This window comes from Somniosus microcephalus, chromosome 25 (assembly GCF_052327205.1).
Source record: "Somniosus microcephalus isolate GS21.2 chromosome 25, FLI_Smic_1.0, whole genome shotgun sequence".
Classification (NCBI taxonomy): Eukaryota; Metazoa; Chordata; class Chondrichthyes; order Squaliformes; family Somniosidae; genus Somniosus; species Somniosus microcephalus.
The window spans coordinates 36,533,237-36,559,781 of record NC_141011.1 but is presented as its reverse complement, the minus strand read 5'-3'; the positions used below and the strand labels follow the sequence as shown (position 1 = coordinate 36,559,781).

General features: G+C 42.3%; 1 protein-coding gene across 14 annotated transcripts in view; it reads right to left on the bottom strand.

Moving 5' to 3' along the window:
- kcnab2a (potassium voltage-gated channel subfamily A regulatory beta subunit 2a) overlaps nucleotides 1–26,545 on the bottom strand; it is a 372,430-nt gene that overhangs the window by 168,617 nt on the left and 177,268 nt on the right. The window contains exon 1 of one of the 14 annotated variants that reach the window (XM_085967205.1): nucleotides 18,313–18,648. The exons of 12 other annotated variants lie outside the window; for them this stretch is intronic. In XM_085967205.1, coding sequence (XP_085823331.1) covers nucleotides 18,313–18,530 — 218 coding nt within the window. In that variant the 5' untranslated portion in view covers nucleotides 18,531–18,648. Of the gene's footprint in view, nucleotides 1–18,312; nucleotides 18,649–26,545 lie in introns of those variants that run through there. One more of the 14 variants, XM_085967206.1, reaches the window with a different exon arrangement.

Below are 26,545 nucleotides of genomic sequence, written 5' to 3'. Positions count from 1 at the left end.
TGCAACAAGACCTGGACGACGTTCAGACTTGGGCTGATAAGTTGCAGGTAACATTCGCGCCACACAAGTGTCAGGCAATGACTATATCTAACAAGCGAGAGTCTAACCACCTCCCCTTGACATTCAACGGCATTATCATTGCCGAATCCCCCACCATCAACATCCTGGGGGTCACCATTGACCAGAAACTTAACTGGACTAGCTACAAAAATACTGTGGCAACAAGAGCAGGTCAGAGGCTAGGTATTCTGCGGCGAGTGTCTCACCTCCTGACTCCCCAAAGCCTTTTTACCATCTACACGGCACAAGGAGTGTGATGGAATACTCTCCACTTGCCTGGAAGAGTGCAGCTCCAACAACACTCAAGAAGTTCGACACAAAGCAGCCCGCTTGATTGGCACCCCACCCACCACCTTAAACATTCAGTTCCTCCGCCACCGGAGCAACATGGCTGCAGTGTGTACCATCAACAAAATGCACTGCAGCAACTCACCAAGGTATTTTCAATGGCACCTCCCAAACTCGTGACCTCTACCACCTAGAAGGATAAGGCGCATGGGTACACCACCACCTCCAAGTTCCCCTCCAAGTCACACACCATCCTGACTTGGAAATATATCGCCGTTCTTTCGATGTCACTGGGTCAAATTCATGGAACTCCCTCCCTAACAGAACTATGGGAGTACCTTCAGCAATAGACTGCAGCGGTTCAAGAAGGCAGCTCACCACCACCTTCTGAAGGGCAATTAGGGGTGGGTTATAAATGCTGGCCTTGCCAGCGATGCCCACACCCCAGGAACGAATAAAAATAAAGACATTGGACTTGGTCACGAGGCCCTTTGGAATCAAATAATATGCTGGCACACAATGTCAAAGCTCACACATGAACAATTGCTACCTGGGCAAGGTAATTGAGGGAAACTGTGCTCATGAATCACATATCCCAGCAGCACTCCTAGGAGAGAAAAGGAGAAAACTCTTGAGAAAAAGTGTTGAACTCATGTACTGGAAGTCAGTTCCCTCTCTAAGTCTTTGTTTAGTTCCCACTTCAGGTGGGATGGAGTTAGGTGTACACCACGTCCTCCTCAACACGAGTGCATTCAAACCCACAGTTTAAAGTGGAATGATGCAGAGGGCTCAGTAGGGAGTTGGAGCAAGAGAGGTCTGGAATGAGGAGTATATTTATACAGTGGCCATTTTAGAAATTTTGCCGTTTCTGCCTCGGGTTCCCCGACGTCCGGACAACACACCAGGTAAGTGTGGCGTGATGCGCGTCTGCTGTAATGGAACAGTACCCATGGATTGGAGGGTAGCTAATGTTACCCCACTATTCAAAAAAGGTGGTAGAGAAAAAGCGGGGAATTATAGACCGGTAAGCCTGACATCGGTAGTGGGGAAAATGCTAGAGTCCATTATAAAAGATGTAATAGCAGAGCACTTGGAAAGCAGTGACAGGATCGGACAAAGTCAACATGGATTTACAAAAGGTAAATCGTGCTTGACTAACCTACTGGAATTTTTTGAGGATGTAACTGGTAAAATAGATAAGGGAGAACCAGTGGATGTGGTATATTTGGACTTTCAGAAGGCTTTCGATAAGGTCCCGCAGAAGAGATTAGCGTGCAAAATTAAGGCACATGGGATTGGGGGCAAGGTATTGACTTGGATAGCGAACTGGTTGGCGGATAGAAAGCAAAGAGTTGGAATAAACGGATCATTTTCCGAATGGCAGGCAGTGACTAGTGGGGTACCGCAAGGATCGGTCCTAGGACCCCAGCTGTTCACAATATATATTAATGATCCGGACGAGGGAATTGGATGTAATGTCTCCAAATTTGCAGACGACACAAAGCTGGGTGGGAGGGTATGCTCTGAGGAGGATGTCGTGAAACTCCAGTACGATTTGGACAGATTGGGTGATTGGGCAGAAACATGGCAAATGCACTATAATGTGGATAAATGTGAGGTTATCCACTTTGGTGGCAAAAACAGGAAGGCAGACTATTATTTGAATGGCAATAGATTGGGAGAAGGGGAAGTGCAAAGAGACCTGGGTGTTCTTGTGCACTAGTCGCTGAAGGTAAGCATGCAGGTGCAGCAGGCGGTTAAGAAGGCAAAGGGTATGTTGGCCTTCGTAGCAAGAGGGTTCGAGTACAGGAACAAGGATGTCTTGCTGCAGTTGTACAGGGCCTTGGTGAGACCGCACCTTGAGTACTGTGTGCAGTTTTGGTCGCCTTATCTGAGGAAGGACGTTCTTGCCATGGAGGGAGTGCAGCGAAGATTCACCAGGCTGATACCTGGGATGGCAGGAATGACGTATGAGGAGAGATTGTGTCGATTGGGCTTATACTCACTGCAGTTTAGAAGATTGAGAGGGGATCTCATCGAAACCTATAAAATTCTGTCAGGCCTGGACAGACTAGATGCAGGAAGGATGTTTCCGATGGCCGGGGAGTCCAGAACATGGGGTCATAGTCTAAGGTTAAGGGGTAAGCCATTTAGGACTGAAATGAGGAGGAATTTCTTCACCCAGAGAGTGGTGAACCTGTGGAATTCTCTGCCACAGAGGGCGGTGGAGGCCAGTTCATTAAATATATTCAAGAAGGAGTTGGATACATTTCTTAAGGCTAAAGGGATCAAGGGATATGGGGAGAAGGCAGGGACAGGGTACTGAATTTGGATGATCAGCCATGATCTCATTGAATGGCGGAGCAGGCTCGAGGAGCCGAATGACCTACTCCTGCTCCTATCTTCTATGTTTCTATGTTTCTGCATTGATGAAAGCTGCAGAAGTGGTGTGAAGGATCCTATAGTGCACTGGTGAGTTTCAGAGGTAAGGAAATGTTGAGAAAATCATTTTTAATGGATTTACACTTTTCTGTAGGTAACAAGTTTTGAATTGGCTGTCCAGTCCCACCTCATTGGGAGAACCTCGCTCATCAGTGACAGATCGCTTCTGTAACCTCATCTGCAGCTGCCATCAGTTCTAGCCTAAGGAGGGAGTCACTGGAGAGCCTGGGTACAAGAGCTCACCTGTGAACAGTCATTGTGAGTGTTTGCAGCACCTCAATGCTGTCAAAACACTGAGAAATGAGCTGTTAAAGAAAAGTTGTGCGTGGTCCCTTTAAGAAAACCAGCAGATGACGCGTCATCAAATGACATCATCTGACTGGCTTGCTTAACAAGGCCAATCGACGTAAAATCACGTCCGTTGGCCAGATGCAGTTGGGGGCGGGACTGGAACCCGGAAACCAGCTGACCCCCCCTCCCAAGCCGCATCCATTTGCAAAATCGCGGCCACTGCATTTATACATCTGACATCAAGTCATCGTGCCAGTAAGAAATGAACTGCAACTCAACTAAAGAAACAGGAATCTCATCCAAAAGGTGAGAAAACTGGTAAAAAAAACTGACATGGAGTGACAGGAAGCAGATTTGATCTCGCATTGTCTCGTTCCTAATCTCGGCATGTCACAGTGGTATGTTTAAGTAGAGGGGTGGGGCCAATTAGGGACCAAAAAGGAGAGCTACGCATGGAGGCAGAGGGCATGGTTGAGGTACTAAATGAGTACTTTGCATTTGTCTTTACCAAGAAAGAAGATGCTGCCAAAGTCATAGTGAAAGAGGAGGTAGTTGAGATATTGGATGGGAAAAAAATTGATAGAGGAGACACTAGAAAGGCTGGCTATACTTAAAGTAGGTAAGTCACCAGGACCAGATGTGATGCATCTTAGGATGCTGGGGGAAGTAAAGGATTTATTAAAGGCAAATCATGTTTAACTAACTTGATTGAATTTTCTGATGAGCTAACAGAGAGGGTTGATGAAGGCAACGCGGTTGATGTGGTGTACATGGACTTCCAAAAGGTGTTTGATAAAGTGCCACATAATAGGCTTGCCAGCAAAGTTGAAGCCCATGAAATAAAAGGGACAGTGGCAACATGAATACGAAATTGGCTTAGTGATAGGAAACAGAGAGTAGTGGTGAACGGTTGTTTTTCGGACTGGAGGAAGGTATACAGTGGTGTTCCCCAGGGGTCAGTACTGGGACCATTGCTTTTCTTGACATATACTAATGATTTGGACTTGGGTGTACAGGGCACAATTTCAAAATTTGCAGATGACACAAAACTTGGAAGTATAGTAAACAGTGAGGAGGATAGGGATAGACTTCAAGAGGACATAGATAGGCTGGCAGAATGGGCAGACCTGTGGCAGATGAAGCTTAATGCAGAAAAGTGCAAAGTGATACATTTTGGTAGGAAGAATGAGGAGAGGCAATATAAACTAAAGGGTACAATTCTAAAAGGGGGTGCAGGAAGAGAGAGATCTGGGGGTATATGTGCACAAATCGTTGAAGGTGGCAGGGCAGGTTGAGAAAGCGGTTAAAAAAGCATACGGGATCCTGGGCTTTATAAATAGAGGCATAGAGTACAAAAGCAAGGAGGTTATGATGAACCTTTATAAAACACTGGTTCAGCCTCAACTGGAGCATTGTGTCCAATTCTGGCCACCGCACTTTAGGAAGGATGTGAAGGCTTTAGAGAAGGTGCAGAAAAGATTTACAAGAATGGTTCCAGGGATGGGGGACTTCAGTTATGTGGATAGACTGGAGAGGCTGGAGCTGTTCCCCTTAGAGCAGAGGAGATTGAGAGGAGATTTGATAGAGGTGTTCAAAATCATGAGGGGTCTGGACAGAGTAGATAGAGAGAAACTGTTCCCATTGGCGGAAGGGTCGAGACCCAGAGGACAGAGATTTAAGGTGACTCACAGAAGATCCAAAGGCGACATGAAAAACTTTTTTACGCAGCGAGTGGTTATGATCTGGAATGCACTGCCTGAACGGGTGGTGGGAATTAGATAAGTACCTGAAGGAAAAAAATTTGCAGGGCTACAGAGAAAGGGCAGTGGTTTGGGACAAGCTGAAGTGCTCTTGCAGAGAGCCGGCACAGGCTCAACGGGCTGAATGGCCTCCTACTGTGCTTAACGATTCTGTGATTCTAAGATCAGAAGACCCCAAAAAGGGAGGGTGGGAAAGACAACAGTGATCTCATTCCCAGACTGCTTTCACGCACCTCCCTGTAACTGGTTCAGAGTGGCACTGGCAGAGGTCTTGGAGCAGATTAACCACCCAACCTCTCCATCACAAATGGTGCGTGGCAACCAGAGGAAAAATAAGAGGGTGGGGAGCAAACTCAGATGAAAAATATCCTCCAAAGGAGATAAAATATACCTTTTGTGATGGCGTTTTTCTTTGTTTGTTGAGAAAGTGAATGCCCATGGGCAGATGGACAGTCAAATGACTTTGTAACAACAGGAACAGTATCACAGTATCCACTGCAAAGGCATGAATACCACCAACTATATTTTACAATGGGCCAAAAATTGCGGTCGGCGGCATCGCTCCAGAGTAGGCCGCCAACCTGCAAAATGAATACGAACTTACCTTCAGCGAAGCCCGGAACAGAGACTTCCTCTTCAGCGCTGCAGAGTTCTGCGCAGCATATGATGTCAGGAAGGCCAGGAGCGCAGCGTACAGCCACGCAGAGTAAGGGAAGACACGCCCACAAAAGCTGTCAAAACTAAGCCACGCCCACACAAATTTCTCTCAGTCTTTTACATTGAAATTAAATTTTAAAACCTTTGAAACCTTCTCAAAACCTTTAATTAAACTGGTACTTGGGCTTATTTCATATATCAGCATTTTGGTTTTGTTTCATCCAAGCTCACAATTTATTAGTCCCTATGTATACAACTTCCTGTTTAGAGGCATACATGCAGTTCATTGAATGTAACAACTGATAATTTGACACTTTACTATTAAAATATATAGTAGCATACAGGCTTTAAAGATATGGCTGAGTAGTTAAATACGGTGTACATGTCAATTCTGACGGTTAGGTTATACTGAGGCGTGTGAGTCTACAATATGGGTGTGTAATAGTTTTCCCTTGCCAGTGTCGTCCCATTCCAGTTCCCTGTTAATTTATATCAGTAAAGTATTGCAGTCTTTATAAATTGGTGTTGAACATTCACTGAAAGTGTTATTACTACAGCCTGAGAGGTGAGAGACTGAGAGGGTAACTCTAGTGCTGTTTCTTCCTCCTTTGGTTTACTTTTTCTCCACTCTCTCTCCCTCTCTCTATCTATCTCTGCCACAGCATCTGTCTGTCCCTCAAGAATAAGTCGCTAAAATTAAAAAAAAGAATAAGTCGCTAACCGACAACGAACCCACACCCCGGCATTCATCCAACACTCCGAGTTTACAGGCGGTAACAACTCATGCATAACGTGTCATTTACCTAACAGGAAAATAAAGTATAACAAAACTAATTGTAACAAAGGACAATATGTAAACATGGTATGGTATGTTTGTTTGTGTGTGAATGTATGTACGAATAACATCTGTGAGGCGTGCTAGATGTATTCACTTTCTGATATTCAGTAAAGACAAATGTATTCTTTCTGTAAAAAAAAAGGCCTGTGTTCTTTAAACCATATCCAGCAAGTAAACACGTCATTTGTTAGCAAGCAGTCATGTTGCCCAGCTGAAAGTCAATGTCAGGTAGAGATAAACGGAAAGTTAACAGGAAATCAGGCTCCTACGCTTGCTTTCAGCAACCGTTAAGAGTTTCGTCCGTAATTACTGGGCAGTTGGTGGGCAAATAGCCCAACTCTGCACCAGCAATTGTTAGTTCCTCGGCGGTTCGGATGATCTGTCAAGGTGTACCTTGATAGATCGCAAGTTCGGGATTTAGGAAATCCCAAACTTGAAGTGTATTTCAAAGGCAGTATGACGGTGTACTCTCAGCAAAATCCAGGCCAATGCATTTCAAAATCACTGACCCATAAGTGTCAAAACATGTTACAACCACTTCACAAAATGTCTCAATATGTCACTGCAGCCTGGTCCCACATCAGTAATAGCAAGTCTGTCTGAAAATGGCACGAAAAAAGTAAAAGATGAAAAAAGAATCATGCAATAACACACTGTTTAAACAAAATACCTACCCAGAGTGAGTGGCTTACAAAAGTCAACAAACACATCACGACTCATATCATCAGTCAGTGTTTTCTTTTGTAAACTTATGAGCAACATTGAGTCAAGAGTCTTGCTGGAAAATAGAGGGGAGGAAGGAACCTATCTCAACCAATCATTTGCTATTTCATAAAACATCCAAACACTTTCCAACAGCCTGCAGAACCCCTTTCTAGGTTTCAGACAAAAATAACAGAATGTTGGTGAAACACAAGCCACAGTAACTGCAAAAATTCGCTGGTGGTGCTTCAATTTCAGTCAAATTTGCACAGGGCTCAGGGTTTCGGAATCAGTTAATAAACAGGGAAGTGGAGACAGTGGGAAATGGTTGTCAGTGTGTACAGGCTGATCATTTACATTTTAAAATTAATAATCAAAGGCTAGTGACTGGTATTGATGGGCACAGCAAATGCCTGAGGCTTAACTTTGGATTCAATTAAGTTAGACAAAATAGGTCTCCCCAAAAGCTCAGCAAGTTTATCCAGTCAGCAAGTAAACCATGCAGGTCCACTCTCCCGCAAGTGCAGTTAGCTGACCTCAGCTGGAGCAGCAGTACAGTTGCTAAATTGGCCTCACCAAACATCAGGGAAGCTGTATTTTTTTTAACTTTTAAAATTATCTTCTTGTGGAGAAAGTTAAATATTTGGTTACAATACTAACATGTTTCATAATACAAAAAATTCTGTTACATTCAACCAATTCAGGTTATACCTTAGTGCTAACTCAGCTGGGTAGAGAGTCACTCAAACACTTTGAGCCCTTTGTGTAACTGAGGAAATGTGTTAAACAAGTGGCATAGTGGTTAGCACTGTTGCCTCACAGCGCCAGGGACCCGGGTTCGAATCCGGCCTCGGGCGACTGTCTGTGTGGAGTTTGCACATTCTCCCCGTGTTTGCGTGGGTTTCCTCCGGGTGCTCCGGTTTCCTCCCACAGTCCAAAGATGTGCGAGTTAGGTTGATTGGCTATGATAAATTGACCCTTAGTGTTAGGGGGATTAAATACGTGGGGATAGGGTGGGATATGTGTTGGTGTAGGGGTTACGGGGATCGGGTGGGATATGTGTCGGTGCAGGCTCGATGGGCCGAAATGGCCTCTATCTGCACTGTGGGGTTTCTGTGATTCTGTGATTTTCTGTGAAGAATACATTAGTACCTTCCACTGGCTACCATGACAAAGTTGCTGATAACAGAAAGAAACTCAACTCCTTTCTCATCAAAGAATGCAGTAATGTGATCACCGGCTGTTGTAACAATCTGCATGCGTTACCTTAAATTACAACATCCCAGGAACAAGTGATCAGATAAGGTAGGACTCCTTAAGTCATGTAACAGTAGTAGCATAAGAAACAACAGTAAGATCTATTCTTAAAGGGATGGATTTTTTTTAAACCAAATCTTTTGGATTCTAATATATAGTAGAATCCACAAAGGTTGGGTGGAAAATTTTAAAAAGTTTTTTATAACCAGACGAGCACATATAGTACCAATTTTGTCGCTCTACTAAGAATTTACCTATCCACAATTTTTCTGCAAATGTGCAAAGTCTTCCTTAAAAAAAAATCTGCAAATGTTCACTTTATTGAAAAATTACTGGCAAATGGATTTCAGCAACTCAGCTAAAGATTTTCTAAGTCAGTCAGAAATAAATTAAAATTTTGCTGACAAACAAATACACAATTACTGCTATCAGGGCCATATAGGATTTAACTGTATAGTTAGTATTTTAAAAGCGCACACGATCGAAGTATCAATGTGCAATGATTAACAAACCAAAGACCCATTTGTGATTTGGAACTTAATGTCCAAAAATATATGCAAAAAGAGGCTGTTTATTCTCAATTTCCAACAATTCTGAGAAAAGATCACAGGAATGTTTTACAAGGATTAGGGGGGAAAACCGGTTTTGAAAGCCTGAATCAAAGGCTGAGAATGCAAAAATAGCACCTAAAGCTGATGTGTGGTAGATCAACAAACCTTATGTCTTTGAATAAAGGAATATATCCATACCTCAGGTATTGTACCTAGTCCAACTGGGATATCGGTCCCTTTAGTGCAAACCCCCTCCTCTCACACCCCTCAAGTGTTGATTCCTCGTTGGGGTATGTTGATTCCCAAGTGGCTATTATTCATGTGTGAGCTAAGACAGTAAGTGATGCCAAACTATTCAAACATAGGAGAATCACCCATGAGCTCAATCCTGCCTGACGTTTAACATGCACTTCCAGAAATAGTCAATGTACAGGGATTTGGGGTGGGAACCATGACCAATTTTATACTCCCTAACCCAGGTGTGCCAAGGCTAAATTCTCTCATCTTAACCTCAGCTAACTCAATAAAGACTAACGGGGCGATTCTGAGAGTGGGGGCGCGTTGGAGGTGGGACTACTGCTTGTCGGGTCGATGTCCCGCCTCCATTAATTTGTGGCCAACCTATGCTATTTTTCCTTGATTGGCCTTGTTAAGCCCGCCTGGGCGGGCTTAGCAGGCCAATTAAAGTAAAGCCGGTTGCAGAGCACGTCAACATGACGTGTCATCCGTCAAAAATATTTGACAGATGAATTGTCATTGTTTGACAGCTCTGTGAAGCTGTCAGTGACGATCTCTGCAGTTTGATGAGGTCTTGCATACAAGGCCTCATCAACCTTCTTTCTTTTACAGAAATGATATGTTTGTTGCACCTGAGAATGCAACGGCCATCTCTCATCTGCAACACGGAGGTGCGAGACCCTCCGCATAGAAACTGACTGAAGCCTGCAGGAAGAAACAAAGGTTAAGTACACTTTTAAAAACGCTTAGCACTTACCTCAGATACTCATCTCTACACTCTTGCACCTACCACTTACCTTCACACCACACTTTTTCACCCCCCACCCGACCCCCGCAGACCCAGTACTCGCCTCGCTGATCTGGCAGGTTTTGGCGCCTTCGGGAAGCCCACACTTGAGGGCAAAAAGGGAATAATCCTATTTTCTGCCCGTTAACTACCTGTTAACAGGCAGTTAATAGGCTTTAATCCCTTCCCGCCTCTAAGGCGCGGAACGGCAACCCGCCTCCTGGGAAGATGGCATGGGGGCGGGTGCCATTTTCCCGGCAGTCCCGCCTCCATATCCGCCTCCCCTGGGGAGGCGGATTGAACTTGGGATGTTCCTGGTCTAAATGGCTTAGCGACTCTTTGGATAAACTCTCTTCAGGGTAGTTTCAAGTGATAAAGCAGGCAAGTTTTACTTTCTGTATCTTATGAGCACCAACATGTGGGTCCTCTTAAGTTCCTTTAGGCGAGAAGTGGCATTTTAAGCTTAAAACCAGAGATAAAAGATTTAGGGGGGAAAATTCAGTATCGCCCCGTTTGGCGCGCCATTATCGGCCGTGCGCAAAGTTTACTGCCTGGCGCTAATTATCGCCTCCGACGGCAAACTTGGCTTTTATCGCCCCGGAGGTGATTGGAGCGCTAAACCAGGCGCTTCACACCTGTCTTAAGGCGCAAAGGCCGAGGAGCGAGGCGCTACCTCAGAGCGCTGGCGAAGCTCATGTGATGTTAGTCAGCAATGGAACACAGACACACTGGCACCGGCCAGTTCTTAAAGGGGAGTTCTAACGAAAGGTCATCGAACTGAAACGTTAACTCTGTTTCTCTCTTCACAGATGCTGCTTGACCTGCTGAGTGTCTCCAGCAGTTTCTGTTTTTATCTTAAAGGGGAGGGTTGATTTTGCTCTCCATCCACATCCTGCTCATTGCAGCCTTGAATCTCGGCCTGGAAAGACCTGTACATCAAATCTGCTGGAAATAACAATGGAGACCCCCAGGGAAAGAGCTCAGAATGCAGCCCCCACAGTCTCTTCTAAATCGATACAAGGGCAAATCAAAATGAACCTGCAAAGTGCTGCTCAGTACCCAAAACTCCTTCACACAGCGTTGAATCTCTCCAGAAGTCTCTCTCTCACTCTTAGATTACGTGGTGCAAAAATGTCACCAACAAAAAAAGGCAGGAAGCGGTCGCCTTTAAATAGTGCACCCCCAGTCCCTTTCTGACTGCAAAACGCTCCTCTCAACCTGTCGTTGCTAGCGGCAGGCAGTAAGGCAGGGGGCACCACTCAATATCCGGTCCGGGGTGCTACCGGGGCGTTGCGCACTCGACTGACGTCACGATCTACCAGCGCAGGAGATCGTGGCGGTAGTGTTTAGCAACGCCGCAAAATGACTAGTTAATTTCGCAAGCGGCGCAAACATCGCCACGCCCGGGCGCTAGTTGCTTTGCGCCCCATTAGCGCCCTCTTAAGGCGCTAACGGGATCATGGCTATCTCAATACCATATTCCCGCTCTCTCCCCATACCCCTTGACGCCTTGTGTGTCTAGAAATCTATCTACAGGAAACTTTAAATTAACCGGCCCCTAAATAACTGGAACGCTCTATCCACCGGCAAAATTCAGGAGTCGGTTCAGGTAACTTTTTTTACTTTTACTACTTTTTTTACTCCATTTGTTGCTGTGCAAGGGTGTAGCTGAAGCTGTTGCTAAGCTACAAAGACGCTTGCAACTTGTGCCGATTGTTTTGAAGCTGTTGGGTTTGTTGCTTTATACGGAGCTCTGAGCTCCGTATCTTTTACTATAGTGTTCGGTTATCCGGAATTGTTGATGAACCAGCACCACGTCAGTCCCGTCCGTGCCGGATACCAGAAAGTTTCCTGTATCTCCTTCTTAAATATATTCAGTGACTTGGCCTCCACAGCCTTCTATGGTAGAGAATTCCACAGGTTCACCACCCTCTGGGTGAAGAAATTTCTCCTCATCTCAGTCCTAAATGTCCTAACCCATATCCTGAGACTGTGACCCCTCGTTCTAGACCCCCCAGCCAAGGGAAACAGCCTCCCAGCATCCAGTCTGTCTAGCCCTGTCAGAATTTTATACGTTTCAATGACATCCCCTCTCATTCTTCTAAGCTCTAGTGAATACAGGCCTAGTCAACGCAATCTCTCCTCATACGACAGCCCTGCCATCCCAGGAATCAGTCTGGTGAACCTTCGCTGCACTCTCTCTATGGCAAGTATATCCTTTCTTAGGTAAGGAGACCAAAACTGCACACAGTACTCCAGGTATGGTCTCACCAAGGCCCTGTATAACTGTAGTAAGACATCCTTGCTCCTGTACTCAAATCCTCTTGCAATGAAGGCCAACATACCATTTGCCTTCCTAACAGCTTGCTGCACCTGCATGTTTGCTTTCAGTGACTGGTGTACAAGGACACGTAGGTCCCTTTGTACATCAACATTTCCCAATCTATCACCCTTTAAATAATACTCTGCCTTTCTGTTTTTCCTACCGGAGTGGATAACTTCACATTTATCCACATTATACTGCATCTGCCATGTATTTGCCCACTCACTCAACTTATCTAAGTCGTCTTGAAGCCTCTTTGCATCCTGCTCACAGCTCACAACACACAATCCCACCTAGGTTCGTGTCGTCAGCAAACTTGGAAATATTACATTTGGTTCCCTCATCCAAATCATTGATGTATATTGTGAATAGCTGGGGCCCAAGCACTGATCCCTGCGGCACCCCACTAGTCACCGTCTGCCACCCCAAAAAAGACCCATTTATTCCTACTCTCTGTTTCCTGTCTGTTAACCAATTTTCAATCCATGCCAGTATATTACCCCCAATCCCATGTGTTTTAATTTTGCACACTACCTCTTATGTGGGACTTTATCAAAGGCCTTCTGAAAATCCAAATACACCACATCCACTGGTTCTCCCTTATCTATTCTACCAGTTACATCCTCAAAAAACTCCAGTAGGTTTGTCAAACACGATTTCCCTTTCATAAATCCATGTTGACTTTGTCTAATCCCGTTGATATTTTCTAAGTGTTCTGTTATCACATCCTTTATAATAGACTCTAGCATTTTCCCTACTACTGATGTTAGGCTAACCGGTCTGTAGTTCTCTGTTTTCTCTCTCCCTCCTTTTTTAAATAGTGGGGTTACATTTGCCACCCTCCAATCTGCAGGAACTGTTCCATAATCTATAGAATTTTGGAAGATGACAACCAATGCATCCACTATTTCTATGGCTACCTCTTTTAGTACTCTGGGATGCAGATTATCAGGCCCTGAGGATTTATCGGCTTTCAGTCCCATTAATTTCTCCAGCACTATTTTTTTACCAATGCTAATTTCCTTTAGTTCCTCCTTCTCATTAGACCCTTGGTTTCCTAGCATTTCTGGGAAGTTATTTGTGTCCTCTTCCGTGAAGACAGAACCGAAGTATTTGTTTAATTGCTCAGCCATTTCCTTGTTCCCCATTATAAATTCTCCCGTTTCTGACTGTAAGAGACCTACATTTGTCTTCACTAATCTTTTTCTTTTTACATACTTGTAGAAGCTTTTACAGTCCGCTTTTATGTTCCTTGCAAGTTTACTCTCATACTCTATTTTTCCCTTCTTAATCAATCTCTTGGTCCTTTCTTGCTGAATTCTAAACTGCTCCCAATCCTCAGGCTTGCTACTTTTTTTGGCAACGTTATATGGCTCCTCTTTGGATATAATACTATCCTTAATTTATTTTGTTAGCCATGGTTGGGCCGCTTTTCCTTTTATGTTTTTGCACTAGAAAGGAATGTATAACTGTTGCAATTCATGCATTCGTTCCTTAAATGTTAGCCATTGCCTATCCACCATCATGCCTTTTAATGAAGCTCCCCAATCTATCACAGCCAACTCACTCCTCATACTTTCGTAGTTTCCTTTGTTTAGATTTAGGACCCTAGTTTCAGATTGGACTTTTTCACTTTCCATCTTAATGAAGAATTCTATCATGTTATGGTCACTCTTCCCTAAAGGACCCTGCACAATATTATTATTAATTAACCCCTTCTCATTGCACAATACCCAGTCTAGGATAGCCTATTCCCTAGATGGCTCAACGTACTGGTCTAAAAAACCATCTCATACACACTCCAGAAATTCATCCTCCACAGTATTATTGCTAATTTGGTTTGGCCAGTCTATATGTAGATTAAAGTCTCCCATAATTACAGTAGTACCCTTGTTACATGCATCTCTAATTTCCTGTTTGATGCCATCCCCTACATTACCACTACTGTTTGGAGGCCTATAGACAACTCCCACCAATGTTTTCTGCCCCTTGGTGCTTCTTAGCTCCACCCAGACTGATTCTACATCTTGATTTTCTGAGTCAATATCCTTTCTCACTATTGCTCTGATTTCATCCTTTACTAACAACGCCAGCGAACTCCTTTTCCTTTTTGCCTGTCCTTCCTAAATATCGAATATCCTTGGATATTCAGCTCCCAGCCTTAGTCACCCTGCAGCCATGTCTCCGTAATCACAATATTATCGTATCCGTTTACATCTATTTGTGCTGTTAATTCGTCTACCTTATTATGAATGCTTCGTGCATTCAGATACAGTGCCTTTAGATTTATCTTTTTAACATTTTTAGACATCTTAACATTTTTTTGTACTATGGCCCTATTTGTCTTATTACCATTTTTTCTTACCCGGACCCTATTTGTTAGTGCACTCCTTTGTTTGTGCACTCTGTCCCTTCCTGATACAATCTGGTTATCTTTACCCCAATCACTTTCCTGCACTGCTTCCTTGTCTTTTCTCTTTAGCATTCTAGATTTATCTCCACCTTCCACCATTCCCACCTTATTTAGTTTAAAGCCCTAAATAGTTTTGATTGACAGTGGGTTGCGATCCTGCCGTCAACCCGCCTCCAATCAATTTCCCCAAGTGTCGGGTCCCCGATTTGCGCATGGACCCGACACCTAGCAGCGGGAAGAGGATTAAAGCCTATTAAAGCTAGGTAGTTGATAGTATTTGTCAGGCTATTTTTTTATTTTGCCGCTTCTGCCTTGGGTTTCACGACGTCCAGACACCACGCCAGGTAAGTGTGGCCTGTTGTGAGTCTGCTGTAATGTTTCTGGATTGATGACAGCTGCAGAAGTGGTGTGAAGGATCCAATAGTGCACCGGTGAGTCTCAGAGGTAAGAAATGGTTGGGAAATTCATTTTAAATGCATTTACACACTTCTTCAGGTAACAAGTTTTGAAATCCATGTCCAGTGCCACCTCATTGGGAGAACCTCTCTCACCAGTGACAGATCGCTTCTGTCACCTCACCTGCAGCTGCCATCTATTCCAGCCTATGGAGCGAGTCATTGGAGAGCCTGGGTGCAAGAGCTCACCTTTGTACAGTGATTGTCAGTGTTTGCAGCACCTCAATGCTGTCAAACACTGAGAAATCAGCTGTCAAACAAAAATTGTGCGTGTCCCCTTTAAGAAAACCATCAGATGACGCGTCATCAAATGACGTCATCTGACCAGCTTTGTTTTAACTGGCCGCAATCCCGCAGGGCGGGCTTAATAAGGCCAATTTACGTAAAATCACGTCTGTGGGCCGGATGTAGTTGGGGGCGGGATTGGAACCCGGAAGCCACCTGACCCGCACCCAACCCGCCTCCACTAAAAAAATCGCGACCTCAGTTAAGAACTCCAAGTCTACTTTGGCTTTATCAAGGACAGACCAGGAATGGAGGTTATAGTTTTGCGTGTTTTCTTTTGTTCTAGCAAAATGCCGAACTTCTTTTCCTGTCAGAGAATTTGCTGATCCTTGCTGGCACGGTTCGAAGAGTGTAATCTCTAAATGACACTTCAAAAAAATACGCTATTGAAGAGTTAGCAAGCATAGGTTTTGCCGTCTCTTGGAACCTTGTACATTATCCATATCACTGGCATTGGAGATTTCCTACCAAAGGCAGAAAACTAATTGTTTATTGGCAGTTTGATAAGAATGGTAGTGGTAATCCTACAAAGCCTTTCACTGATAGAAAATAAGACAATATTCTACATGATTGGTAAACAACCATCTCCATTTTGTGCAGCAGAATAGCCCTCTGTGCAGAATACTGAAAAATGATTTAACACATCAATCTACGTTATTCAAACTTGACCAGTTGTCTTCTATAAACAACACTTCCCATGATCCATTAGTAAACACCCGTGTAATGACCCATTAGTAAACACACGTGTAATGATCCACTCGTAAACACACGTGTAATGATCCATTGGTAAACACACGTGTAATGATCCACTCGTAAACACACGTGTAATGATCCATTGGTAAACGCACGTGTAATGATCCATTGATAAACACACGTGTAATGATCCATTGGCAAACACACGTGTAATGATCCACTCGTAAACACCCGTGTAATGATCCATTAGTAAACACACGTGTAATGATCCATTAGTAAACACACGTGTAATGATCCACTCGTAAACACACGTGTAATGATCCACTCGTAAACACCCGTGTAATGATCCATTAGTAAACACCCGTGTAATGATCCATTAGTAAACACCCGTGTAATGATCCATTGGTAAACACCCGTGTAATGATCCATTGGTAAACACACGTGTAATGATCCATTGGTAAACACACGTGTAATGATCCATTGGTAAACACCCGTGTAATGATCCATTAGTAAACACACGTATAATGATCCATTGGTAAACACACGTGTAATGATCCACTCGTAAACACCCGTGTAATGATCCATTGGTAAACACCCGTGTAATGATCCATTGGTAAACACACGTGTAATGATCCACTCGTAAACACCCGTGTAATGATCCATTAGTAAACACACATATAATGATCCATTGGTAAACACCCATGTAATGATTCATTGGTAAACACACGTGTAATGATTAATTCATAAGTACCCATGTAATGATCCATTAGTAAATACCCATGTAATGATCCATTAGTAAATACCCATGTAATGATCCATTAGTAAACACACATGTAATGATTAATTAGTAAACACACATGTAATGATTCATTAATAAACACCCACGTAATGATTCCTCAGTGTCAATTAGGACTTCTCTTTCACTTTTCAAACTAGGACAGGCTGAATTTTGCTGTTGATTAGCCAAGAGCGCTGCAAAATTCAACCAGGTTTGAAAAAATATAATGGGGCTTCTTATTGCCACAAAGGAATAGTAACTCAGTGTTCCCTGAGACTTCTAATTTCCAGAGAGCAATTTGTACTGATTCATTCCTGATTGACACCATCCCGGCTTATCTGCTTCTGTGGTATCAGCGTTCCTCTTCCTGTTTCCAAAAACACTGCTTTCCTATTTACTGCAAAGTAGTAATTCACTCCAGTGAAATTATACCCATGACTCAGGGAAGTTTCAAAACACTGAAATTGGGACACACAAAAGTTCTGTCTCAACAGTTTGCTCGTAGACACAATCTTTTGGCAGCTGTTGTGAAGAAATCTAGCCTGTTGCACAAATGTCTGTCTGTGGCAGATTCAGCAGAAGTTGTAGCAGAATGATACCGGGGCTAAAATAGTTAAATTATGAGGACAGACCAGACTTGTATTCCCTTGAATATAGAAGATTAAGGGGTGATCTAATTGAGGAGTTTAAGATGATTAAAGGATTTGATAGGGTAGATAAAAGAGAAACTACTTCCTATGGTGGGAAAGTCCAGCATAAAGGAGCATAACCTTAAAATTAGAGATAGGCCGTTCAGGGGTGATGTCAGGAAGCATTTCTTCACTCTCTAAGGTGGATGTAAAAGATCCCATGACACTATTTGGAAGATGAGCAGGGGAGTTATCCCCAGTGTCCTGGCCAATATTCATCCCTCAATCAACATCACTAAAACAGATTATCTGCTCATTATCACATTGCTGTCTGTGGGTCCTTGCAGTGCGCAAATTGGCTGCTGCGTTTCCTACATTACAACAGTGACTACACTTCAAAAGGTACTTCATTGGCTGTAAAACGCTTTGGGATGTCCTACGGTCATGAAAGGCGCTTTATAAATACAAGTCTTTTTTCTTTTCAGTTAACAGATTTCCCAGTAAAAGTAGGAAATCGATTTAAAACCATTTTTACATAAGGAACACAGACATTTTTAGGAACAGGAAATGTATTAGATGTAACAAATCCATCTCTTTTTGATCAATGTCAACCCACCCATCTTCTCATAATATCCCTCAATCACTTCTTTCTCGACCAGCAACACATGCGTACCTTTTGAATCTACTTACAGTGTCCATTTCCACGACTGTCCCATGTAACTTATTCTACAAGCCTACTTTCCTAATTTTTATTTTGTGTACAAACCAACATTTTAGCATGCGGGTTTGTGTCACAGGAAACATCAGATATGTTTCAATTGCCAACAAACAACGAATCATAGTGAATTAAATAATATTCCCCTTACCTATACTTCATGCCTGTCTGATAGGCTGTGCAATTCTCCAATGACAGACAGTGCATTATGAGAAACTCCTCCATCTTCTTCGTCTGGACCAAGGCTCTGACTTCTCGGAGTTTCTGCATCTCGATCGTATCAGTGTGCCGCACCTGATTCAGACCCTGATCTGAATGGTATCTAGTTATTCGCTCCTTCAAGTTTTCGGTGTATGACATGGACAACATTTTCTCAACTATCTTGGGAATCTGCAGATTTTCAGGTTGCACATTTTTGCATGAGAAGACTCGATTTACACTTGCTAGGGCCTTACTCTCATTAATGTTAGATCTAGGAGTGGTGAACATGTTATCAGGTGGTAAAGGGCATTAACTAACCGGAAAAAATACTTTAGGTTGGACTGTCTAAAAATAGTACCACTTGCATGTTCACGAGCTACACTATCCTGTATGCCAACAAACAAGCAATCTAGCATTCTGTAATTGGATCTCACATTGTCACCAAAGCTTCTCTCAAAGTAGCAGAGAAAAAACAACACAAGGGTTAAATTCATTAAGTTACACAACATAACTTTCATGTATTTAAGAAGCATATTTACGTCCTTCTCATGTTATCAAATTGAAGTATCTTTACCTTTAAAATTAAATAAAAGCAGCTACTGGGAAAAGCATCGCTGCTTATTCCTATCTGCAGAATCTGAAGCAGTAAGATGCTGTTTATTTGTAACTGAAGCACTACATGTGGCTATTATGACATCACATATAATAATCCACAGTTGCACAGCTGGAACAACAACAGCATTTGGTATTTCCTGGGACCAAAATAGGATCGACAGCATGTTAGCAAATAAGTTAATAGCAAAACTTGTAGCTCTTCAGAGAATCTGAGCTTTTGTAGGCAGCTGGAATTTCCACAGAAGGTGCTGAGGCACTGAAATAAAATATAAATATTAAACATCTGAAAAATTTACAATAATTAGAGATTCTCATGCAATTTCCCTAATTTTAACCACCTCAAGGCAAATAACATTCCCCAGCAAAATAGTATACAGATAGCGGAACTTCTACCTGTACTGTTCGAAATGGTCACAGGGAGGTGCATAAAAGCAATCTTGGATAGTTTATCTTCCAATTTTTACTCAGGTGGGAAAACATTCAGCCAGCTTCCACTAGGAAACTCACTCTGACAACATGGCTGAGAGTGGGGAGTATAAATGTGGAGAATCTTGTACTGTACAAGAATCCACTTTTGATTGCTCCATGCTAAAATGGCACAGGATCATAATTGTCAAATTCATTCTATTCAACACCACCGAAGTGCAAAACTTTTCTTGGGGGGAAAAAAATCATATTTTGTAAACTGTTTGAAGTTCAGGCACCACATTTTTATCTTTAGTTGAAGAAATTATCATACTTGTGTCCACTGCCTGCAATTTAAACTATGGCGCCACAATTTTTATAGACTTTTCTCCCCTCCTCTCCAGAAGGCTGTGATTCATGTTTGGGTACCATTCCATAGACACCCTCAGCTCTCTGATAACTCACCTATGTTGTAACCTGGACAATGAGCATCAGCAGGGTATTTGATTGGAAAGGTGGGAGAAGAATGACATCTGAATTCTATATTGTCCTCAACTAAATACAGGCATTTTCTAGCAGAGGTCATAAGATAGTAATCAGGGGCCAGAACCATGACTAGTTTTCCCACTCCCAACTTGGGGACATGGAAGCTCATTGAGGCAAACTGTAGTGCCTCCACCTGCACCCTGGCTGATATTAGCTAACTGAGCACAGACCAGGGACTGAATCGGAGACCTGCCTGTTCTGTATAACTCAATATCACTACACGGTGCACAACAAATGATGCCTTTCAATTGGCATTCAGAATTAAAAATGATGTCAGTCCCTGCTGACTATGGACTAGCTTGTCGCAGGCTAGATGGGACACTGAAACAAGCTTAGCTTTTTTTGATGAGCAAAATGTAGGTTTCCATGAATCAGTGGCAAGGCAACCCAAAGTAGAATTTCTCTAACGAAGTAGGGAAAAATAATTTTAGTGTATCAATTAAACTTGGGGAAAGACAGGGAACAGTTATTTACGTTTAAAGTCCCCCTTCATACACTCAAAATTACCACTTAAATATTCAAAATGTGTTAAAATTATTTTTAAAATGTAGCTTTCATTATTGTTTCCCCCATAAACATAATTAACCAGAATCAGGGATTATAGTTTACATCTAACACATGCGTTGTTTCCAATTATATTATTTCATAAATTGAATTAAAAATTCTCCAAACCATGCCAGAAGTAACAAAAAATTGGAGATTTTCTTTATAAAGCTGAATTTCCCATTTAACTATCCAGAAAAGAAACTGGATTTTAAAACATAACTTTCCGCAGTTGTGTATGGTTAATTTAAATCAAATAGACACAGATGACAGCAGCTGTAGAGTTTCAGAAACACCCATTTCTCTAAAGTTGCTTTTATATTAAGTTTAGTGGCAGACTAGTGCTGCTAGCTCCCAACACAAAAATCATATGTAACCAATGCATGCCTCAAAGTAAATGTGCTGGATTTGCGACTGTTGCACACATACACCGCTGAATCTAATGTAAAGGTAGCTTATGATTCTAAAAGAGGGGGACTTTATTTATTTGTGCATAGCTGTTAACAAAATATGGTCTGTTATCAATTAATTAAAATTTTCAGCATTTATAATGAAACTTGTTTTTAAATCATAACCCAGAAACGATATTCTTGGATTAAAAAAAATCAACTACTTCTCTAAGACACCACCACTTATAATGCTTCAAACATTATGGGGGGAATTTTGCCAGCCCTGGGGAGCAGTTATGGAGGCGAGACTGCCGGGAAAATGGCAGAAACTGGGAGCGGGTACCAACCCCGCTCCCAACCCGCCTCCGTGCCATCTTCCCGGCATTCTCAGATGCAGCAGCCATCTGCTTTCTGCTGAGGAGAGAGGTCTTGGTGTGCCTTCTGTGCAAGGGCTCACCTTACAACAGAGATTGTCAGTGTTTAACAGCTTCTCAAAGCTGTGAATTCATCGGTCAAAAGTTTTTCAACAGATGAGGCGTCATTCGCTGACGTCATCTGTCACCGGCTTTCCCTTAATTGGCAGGTAAGACCGCAGGGCAGGTTTAACAAGCTCAATCAAGGGAAAATAGCGTGGGTTGGTCAGACGTCGCTGGGGGCGGGACTGAAACCCAAAAACCAGTAATCCCACCCCTAACTGACAAAATCCAGCCCTTAGAATTTTGTCCTGGGGCATTCCATCTGAAAAAGGTATAACAAAACCCCTTTCCAGCCACTTGAGGCAGTTTCTTCTTTTTCTGCCACTTTTCTCCTCCCTCTCCCCCCCCCACCGCTCTCTGAAGATACCAATTCTTGCTGGGTTACAGTTTCATGGTACCCTTTAGTATTTTGCCCAAGCAGCCATTCATGAGCAATGAGTTTTGGCAAGCTATTTTAACTTGAGAGGCATCACAGCCAAGCCCAATCCTGTTCTCAAGAAATGTTCCATTTTCAGTGGGAATCACTGGATAGTAAACAGAAGCAGCAATTGTAGCTGATTTTCTTCCTCTCTAACCTTGGGCTCCTGAGGTCAATTGTAGTGTTCCCACCATCACCCAGGCTGAAAGAAATTAAATGAGCACAGACCGGGGATCAAACCTGGAATTTTCCTGGCCGTGTGCGACTCAGCTACCCATTGCCCTACCCAGTTGAGTTTTACAATGCTTTTTAACCCTAATGTAACATGTTACTGTGGTAAACCACTGTCATACCTGTCTGTGTCTGTATGTGTATTCCACTAGGTACAGGTCTGGACATGCCTCGGCTGACTCCTCCCACTATTCCAGGTATATAAGTGACTACCTCCCAGTCCCTTAGTATTCTGGACGGGTCGACCACTCGAGACAAGACCTTCATTCTTTAGTTAATAAAAGCCTGATTGTCACTCGCTCAACTTCAGTCTTTTGAGTAATTGATGGCGCATCAGTTACATCAATTAAAAAATCCATATTAAAAACTTCACTTCTCTACTAGTAGTTTCCAAAGAAAATGCTGTAAAAGGATAAAAGAATACTGTATTTAACAATTTGTAATCCAGGTTATAAATTAAAACAAAATATATTCTTCCATTTTACATTTTTAAGGTAGCAGAATTTCCAACTTATTTTAAAATAAGAAGCTCCAAAATCATTAATAAAAATAACTAGCCTGTTAGGTAATTGCCACAGTCAGTGTTTTGAACAGCAGTGAACAACACATTTGTGAAGAATGTTTGAATAGAGCTGTTATAATCTCTAACACTGATCTTTGAAGTCGGCAATTTGGAATGGAGCTGGGCATAGCCTGAGTGAAGCTGTTTTTAAAAAATAAAAATAGCATAGGCCTCATTTACTACACAATGTCTGTACATTCAGATTTGTTCCAGTTTGCAGCAAATAGGAATTCAAATCTATTTTAAAATTCAATGTATTTCAAACTGAATCACAGTTCAAAAGAACCATAGAATAAGGCCAAATTAATTCTGAATCCAATTCAAGTGACCAAATGTAACAGCATCTGTACATTCCCATAAAAACTGTAGAAAAACAGGGGCTCTCCAAGATGCTACCCAAGTGTAAGCCTAGACAGCAAAAGTCAGCAGGCCATTCAATTGTGAAGGGCATGACAGCCAAGCCCAATTCTATCCATGTCCTGTGTCCAAACGTGTACGTCCTAGAAGGCACTACTGGATTGTGATCAGGAGCTGGGTTAGAATAGGGGGGCAAGGCTCACACGTGACGAATGGCCACTTTGGTGACGTATTGGAGAGCATCCCGAGGAAGCATCCTTAGCAACAATCAATGGCTGCAGGAAAGAAGGGGAAACAACTGATGAGAACAATTACAAATAAACTGAAGCACAGGAAAGTGGAATGTAATTTTTTTAAATATTAAGCACACACCACATAAAAACAAGGACATGATTAATATACCAGCAATAATTTATAAATCAAATTTATGGGCCTTTAATAATGTGTTGGATTCCCCCTCCCTCCCAGGCAAGGTGGAGGGAGGAAAGGGGAGAAGAAATGACATTTCCTACATAAAAAGCTGGCCAAGTTTCTGGATTCGTGTATTAGTAGAACTGACTAAATCAGGCCCAAGTGAGTAAGAACACCACAGGAAAAAACGAGCAATACCAGAGTCTGGAGAAGTGAGGATGGATAGGGAAAGTACTATGTGGACTCGGGAAAAGCTGGTAGGAAAGTATTAGATCCAAACTTTTAAGCATCAGAAACATATAGAACAATCACAGCTTCGAAGCTTCAAAACTCTTGCTTTTAATACACAAATAACATTTCATCTATGTTAAAGTATTATTGATGGTTTCACCTACAGAGAACTGGAACAAATATGAATGTGTTCTGTAAAAGTCCTTTGATGTACTCTGTGATACTGCCTCAGTTCCCTTATATGCTATCACAAGATCTATTTATAAGCTAATAATGATAGACAGATGGGCATCCAAGTCTGTGTTGGGCAGATTTAACAAAGCTAAGCCCCTACCTATGCCCACACAAAAAAAGACTTGTGGTTGGACTCAAAGCAGCGCTCAGCTATCTTAAATTGGCAGATCCCATCAAATCAGGAGATACACCAGCATAACATTGATAACAATCAGCATCCCAGTCCCATAAATAGACACTATAAAGTCATCACATGCAGCATACTGACAAAGACCACTCAATTCTACAATTTAACTCTACAATTTTTTTCATTTGTGGTCTTTTTAGGGATTACAGACATCAGGATACCTGAACCACAAACAGTCTGAAGCTTCATACTTGGTTCAATTTGTATTGAAAATAACTGGTCACTGTTAATAGCCAAGTGGGGTGGGGCAGGGGAACAATCCAACACAAATATAGATTACCTAATCTTGCCTGCACATTATTGCTTTCCATCCAAAAAACCCTCTTTGGTATGTAACTCTTTGCTGTTGCAAGCCAAGAAATAAGCAGTAAAACATAGCAAAATGTTCCGCAATATGTATACAACAAAACAATTCTTACCAAGCCTACTGAGAACTGCTCTTCACTCTGGTTAAGTTAAACTCTTGTTGCTGCTTATTGCAACGCTTCTCCTTAATGAGGCACAACTCAGAATGCCAGGCTGTGCCAAAGAGGAGAGAGGTTTTATATTGCAGCTTCAATTAAAGTTTCTATTGTGCAGTTTTCCTTATTACACTACTAGATATAATTTTAAAGGGCATTAAAATTAAGCTGTTAAAAAATAAAAATACATTTAATTGAAATATACAAGTACTAAATCATACCAATCAAAAAAATGTTTTCCAGCAGCTGCTTTTATTTCAAATAATTCAAACTTTTACAGAAAATCTCACTCTAAATTTACATTTTATTTTTAGCACATAAATACTATATAAACGCCTCTCCCTCCATGTCTGGTGATTCCAATTACAAAATCTACATTCTTCACAAGTGCTTTACAGTGTCAGATAAAAGCCAACAGCATAAAAAAATGTAAAAAGTTAGTATTTGTATACTACCCATTCAGGAAGATAAACTCACTGCATCACCTCCTGTGTATATTCACTGTTCCTCTAAAGTAAAAGAAGAAAAACTCACCCAGTTTCTAGGGCAGCTGCTTGGTGAAAAACCAGGAGTGAGCGTTTACAAGGGCTGAAAGACGCTACTACAGTACTTTGATATTTGGGGAGTGTTCTACTGTCAGTCAAAAGCAATTAGTAAGTACCAAATCCATTCCCCCCTCCCCTGGATTAAGTGGTTTCCTGATGCAGCCCATTTGCTCTTATCAGTGTACTTGCATCTTGGCAAATAGTGGCTAAATTATTTAGGGCATTCTCGTCCACTAAAAGCTTACAGTAGCAGATGAAGTATTGCTTACTGCTTAAAGGGATGAAGCCACCGCTACCTTTAATGAAGTAAGAGCTTAGAAACCTGTGCAGGTTTTTTCATCAATTATTGCAGAGTGCATATATTTGTAACTGGACGATAATGATTGGCTAAAAACTGTGTTAAACCCCAAAATAAATGTACCATTTGGTTCAATCTCCTAGAAACGTGATTTCAGCAGAGGTTATTTTAGATTATCCTGCTGGAATAAAGAACCCTTACTGTTTCCTCACTGATCGGAATGCTTTTATGACTTTCTTTAATACAATACTGCAGTCTATGATTGCTGGCTTGAACACAAAATTTAAAACATGGAATCATTTTTAAACTTCTATCAATCTGCAACTGTTTACAATGTCTCCTGTATGCATTACTGAGGCACTGCTGACACCTCCGTGTCTGAAAATTCTCTTTAAATAATTTATGGAATTTAAAAAAAGTAAAATTCATAATAATCGGATTTTTTAAAAGCTAAGTCTAAAAGTGAACTTTGCACTAGTACTAGTTGTACTGCAACAGATATGAAATGAGATCACCTACCGATTAGAGGTAAGGGGGGAATTTTGCCGACGCTCAGGGGGCGGGTTTGGAGGCAGGACTGCTGGCAAAATAGCAAAGATTGACAACGGGTCCCGAACCCGCTGTCAACCCGCCGCCATACAATCTTCCCAAGTGTTGGATCCCCAATTTGCGCAGGGAGCCGACACCTAGCGGCGGGAAGAGGATTATAGGCACTTAACTGCTTAACAGGTAGTTAACAGGCAGTTAAGAGGCTTTTTTCAATTTTGACAGGTGGACTGCAGGCTTCCCGACGTCTGGACACCACGCCAGGGTAAGTGTGGCGTGCTGTGGGTCTACTGTAAGGTTTGTGCATTGATGACAGCTGCAGAAGTGGTGTGAAGGATCCAGTGGTACACTGGTGAGTTTCAGAGGTAAGAAAATGTTGGGAAAATCATTTTTAATGTATTTAGACTTTTCTGTAGGTAACAAGGTTTGAAGTGCTTGTGTAGTCCCACCTCATTGGGAGAACCTCTCACCAGTGACAGATTGCTTCTGTAACCTCACCTGAGGCTGCCATCTGTTTTATCCTAAGGAGAGAGTCACTGGAGAGCCTGGGTGCAAGGACTCACCTTTGTACAGTGATTGGCAGTGTTCGCAGCACCTCAATGCTGTCAAACACTGAAAAATCATCTGTCAAAAAAAATGTGCACGGCCCCTTTAAGGAAACCGGCAGATGACGGATCATCAACTGACGTCATCAGACACGGGCTTTCTCTTAATTGCCCGGCAAGCCC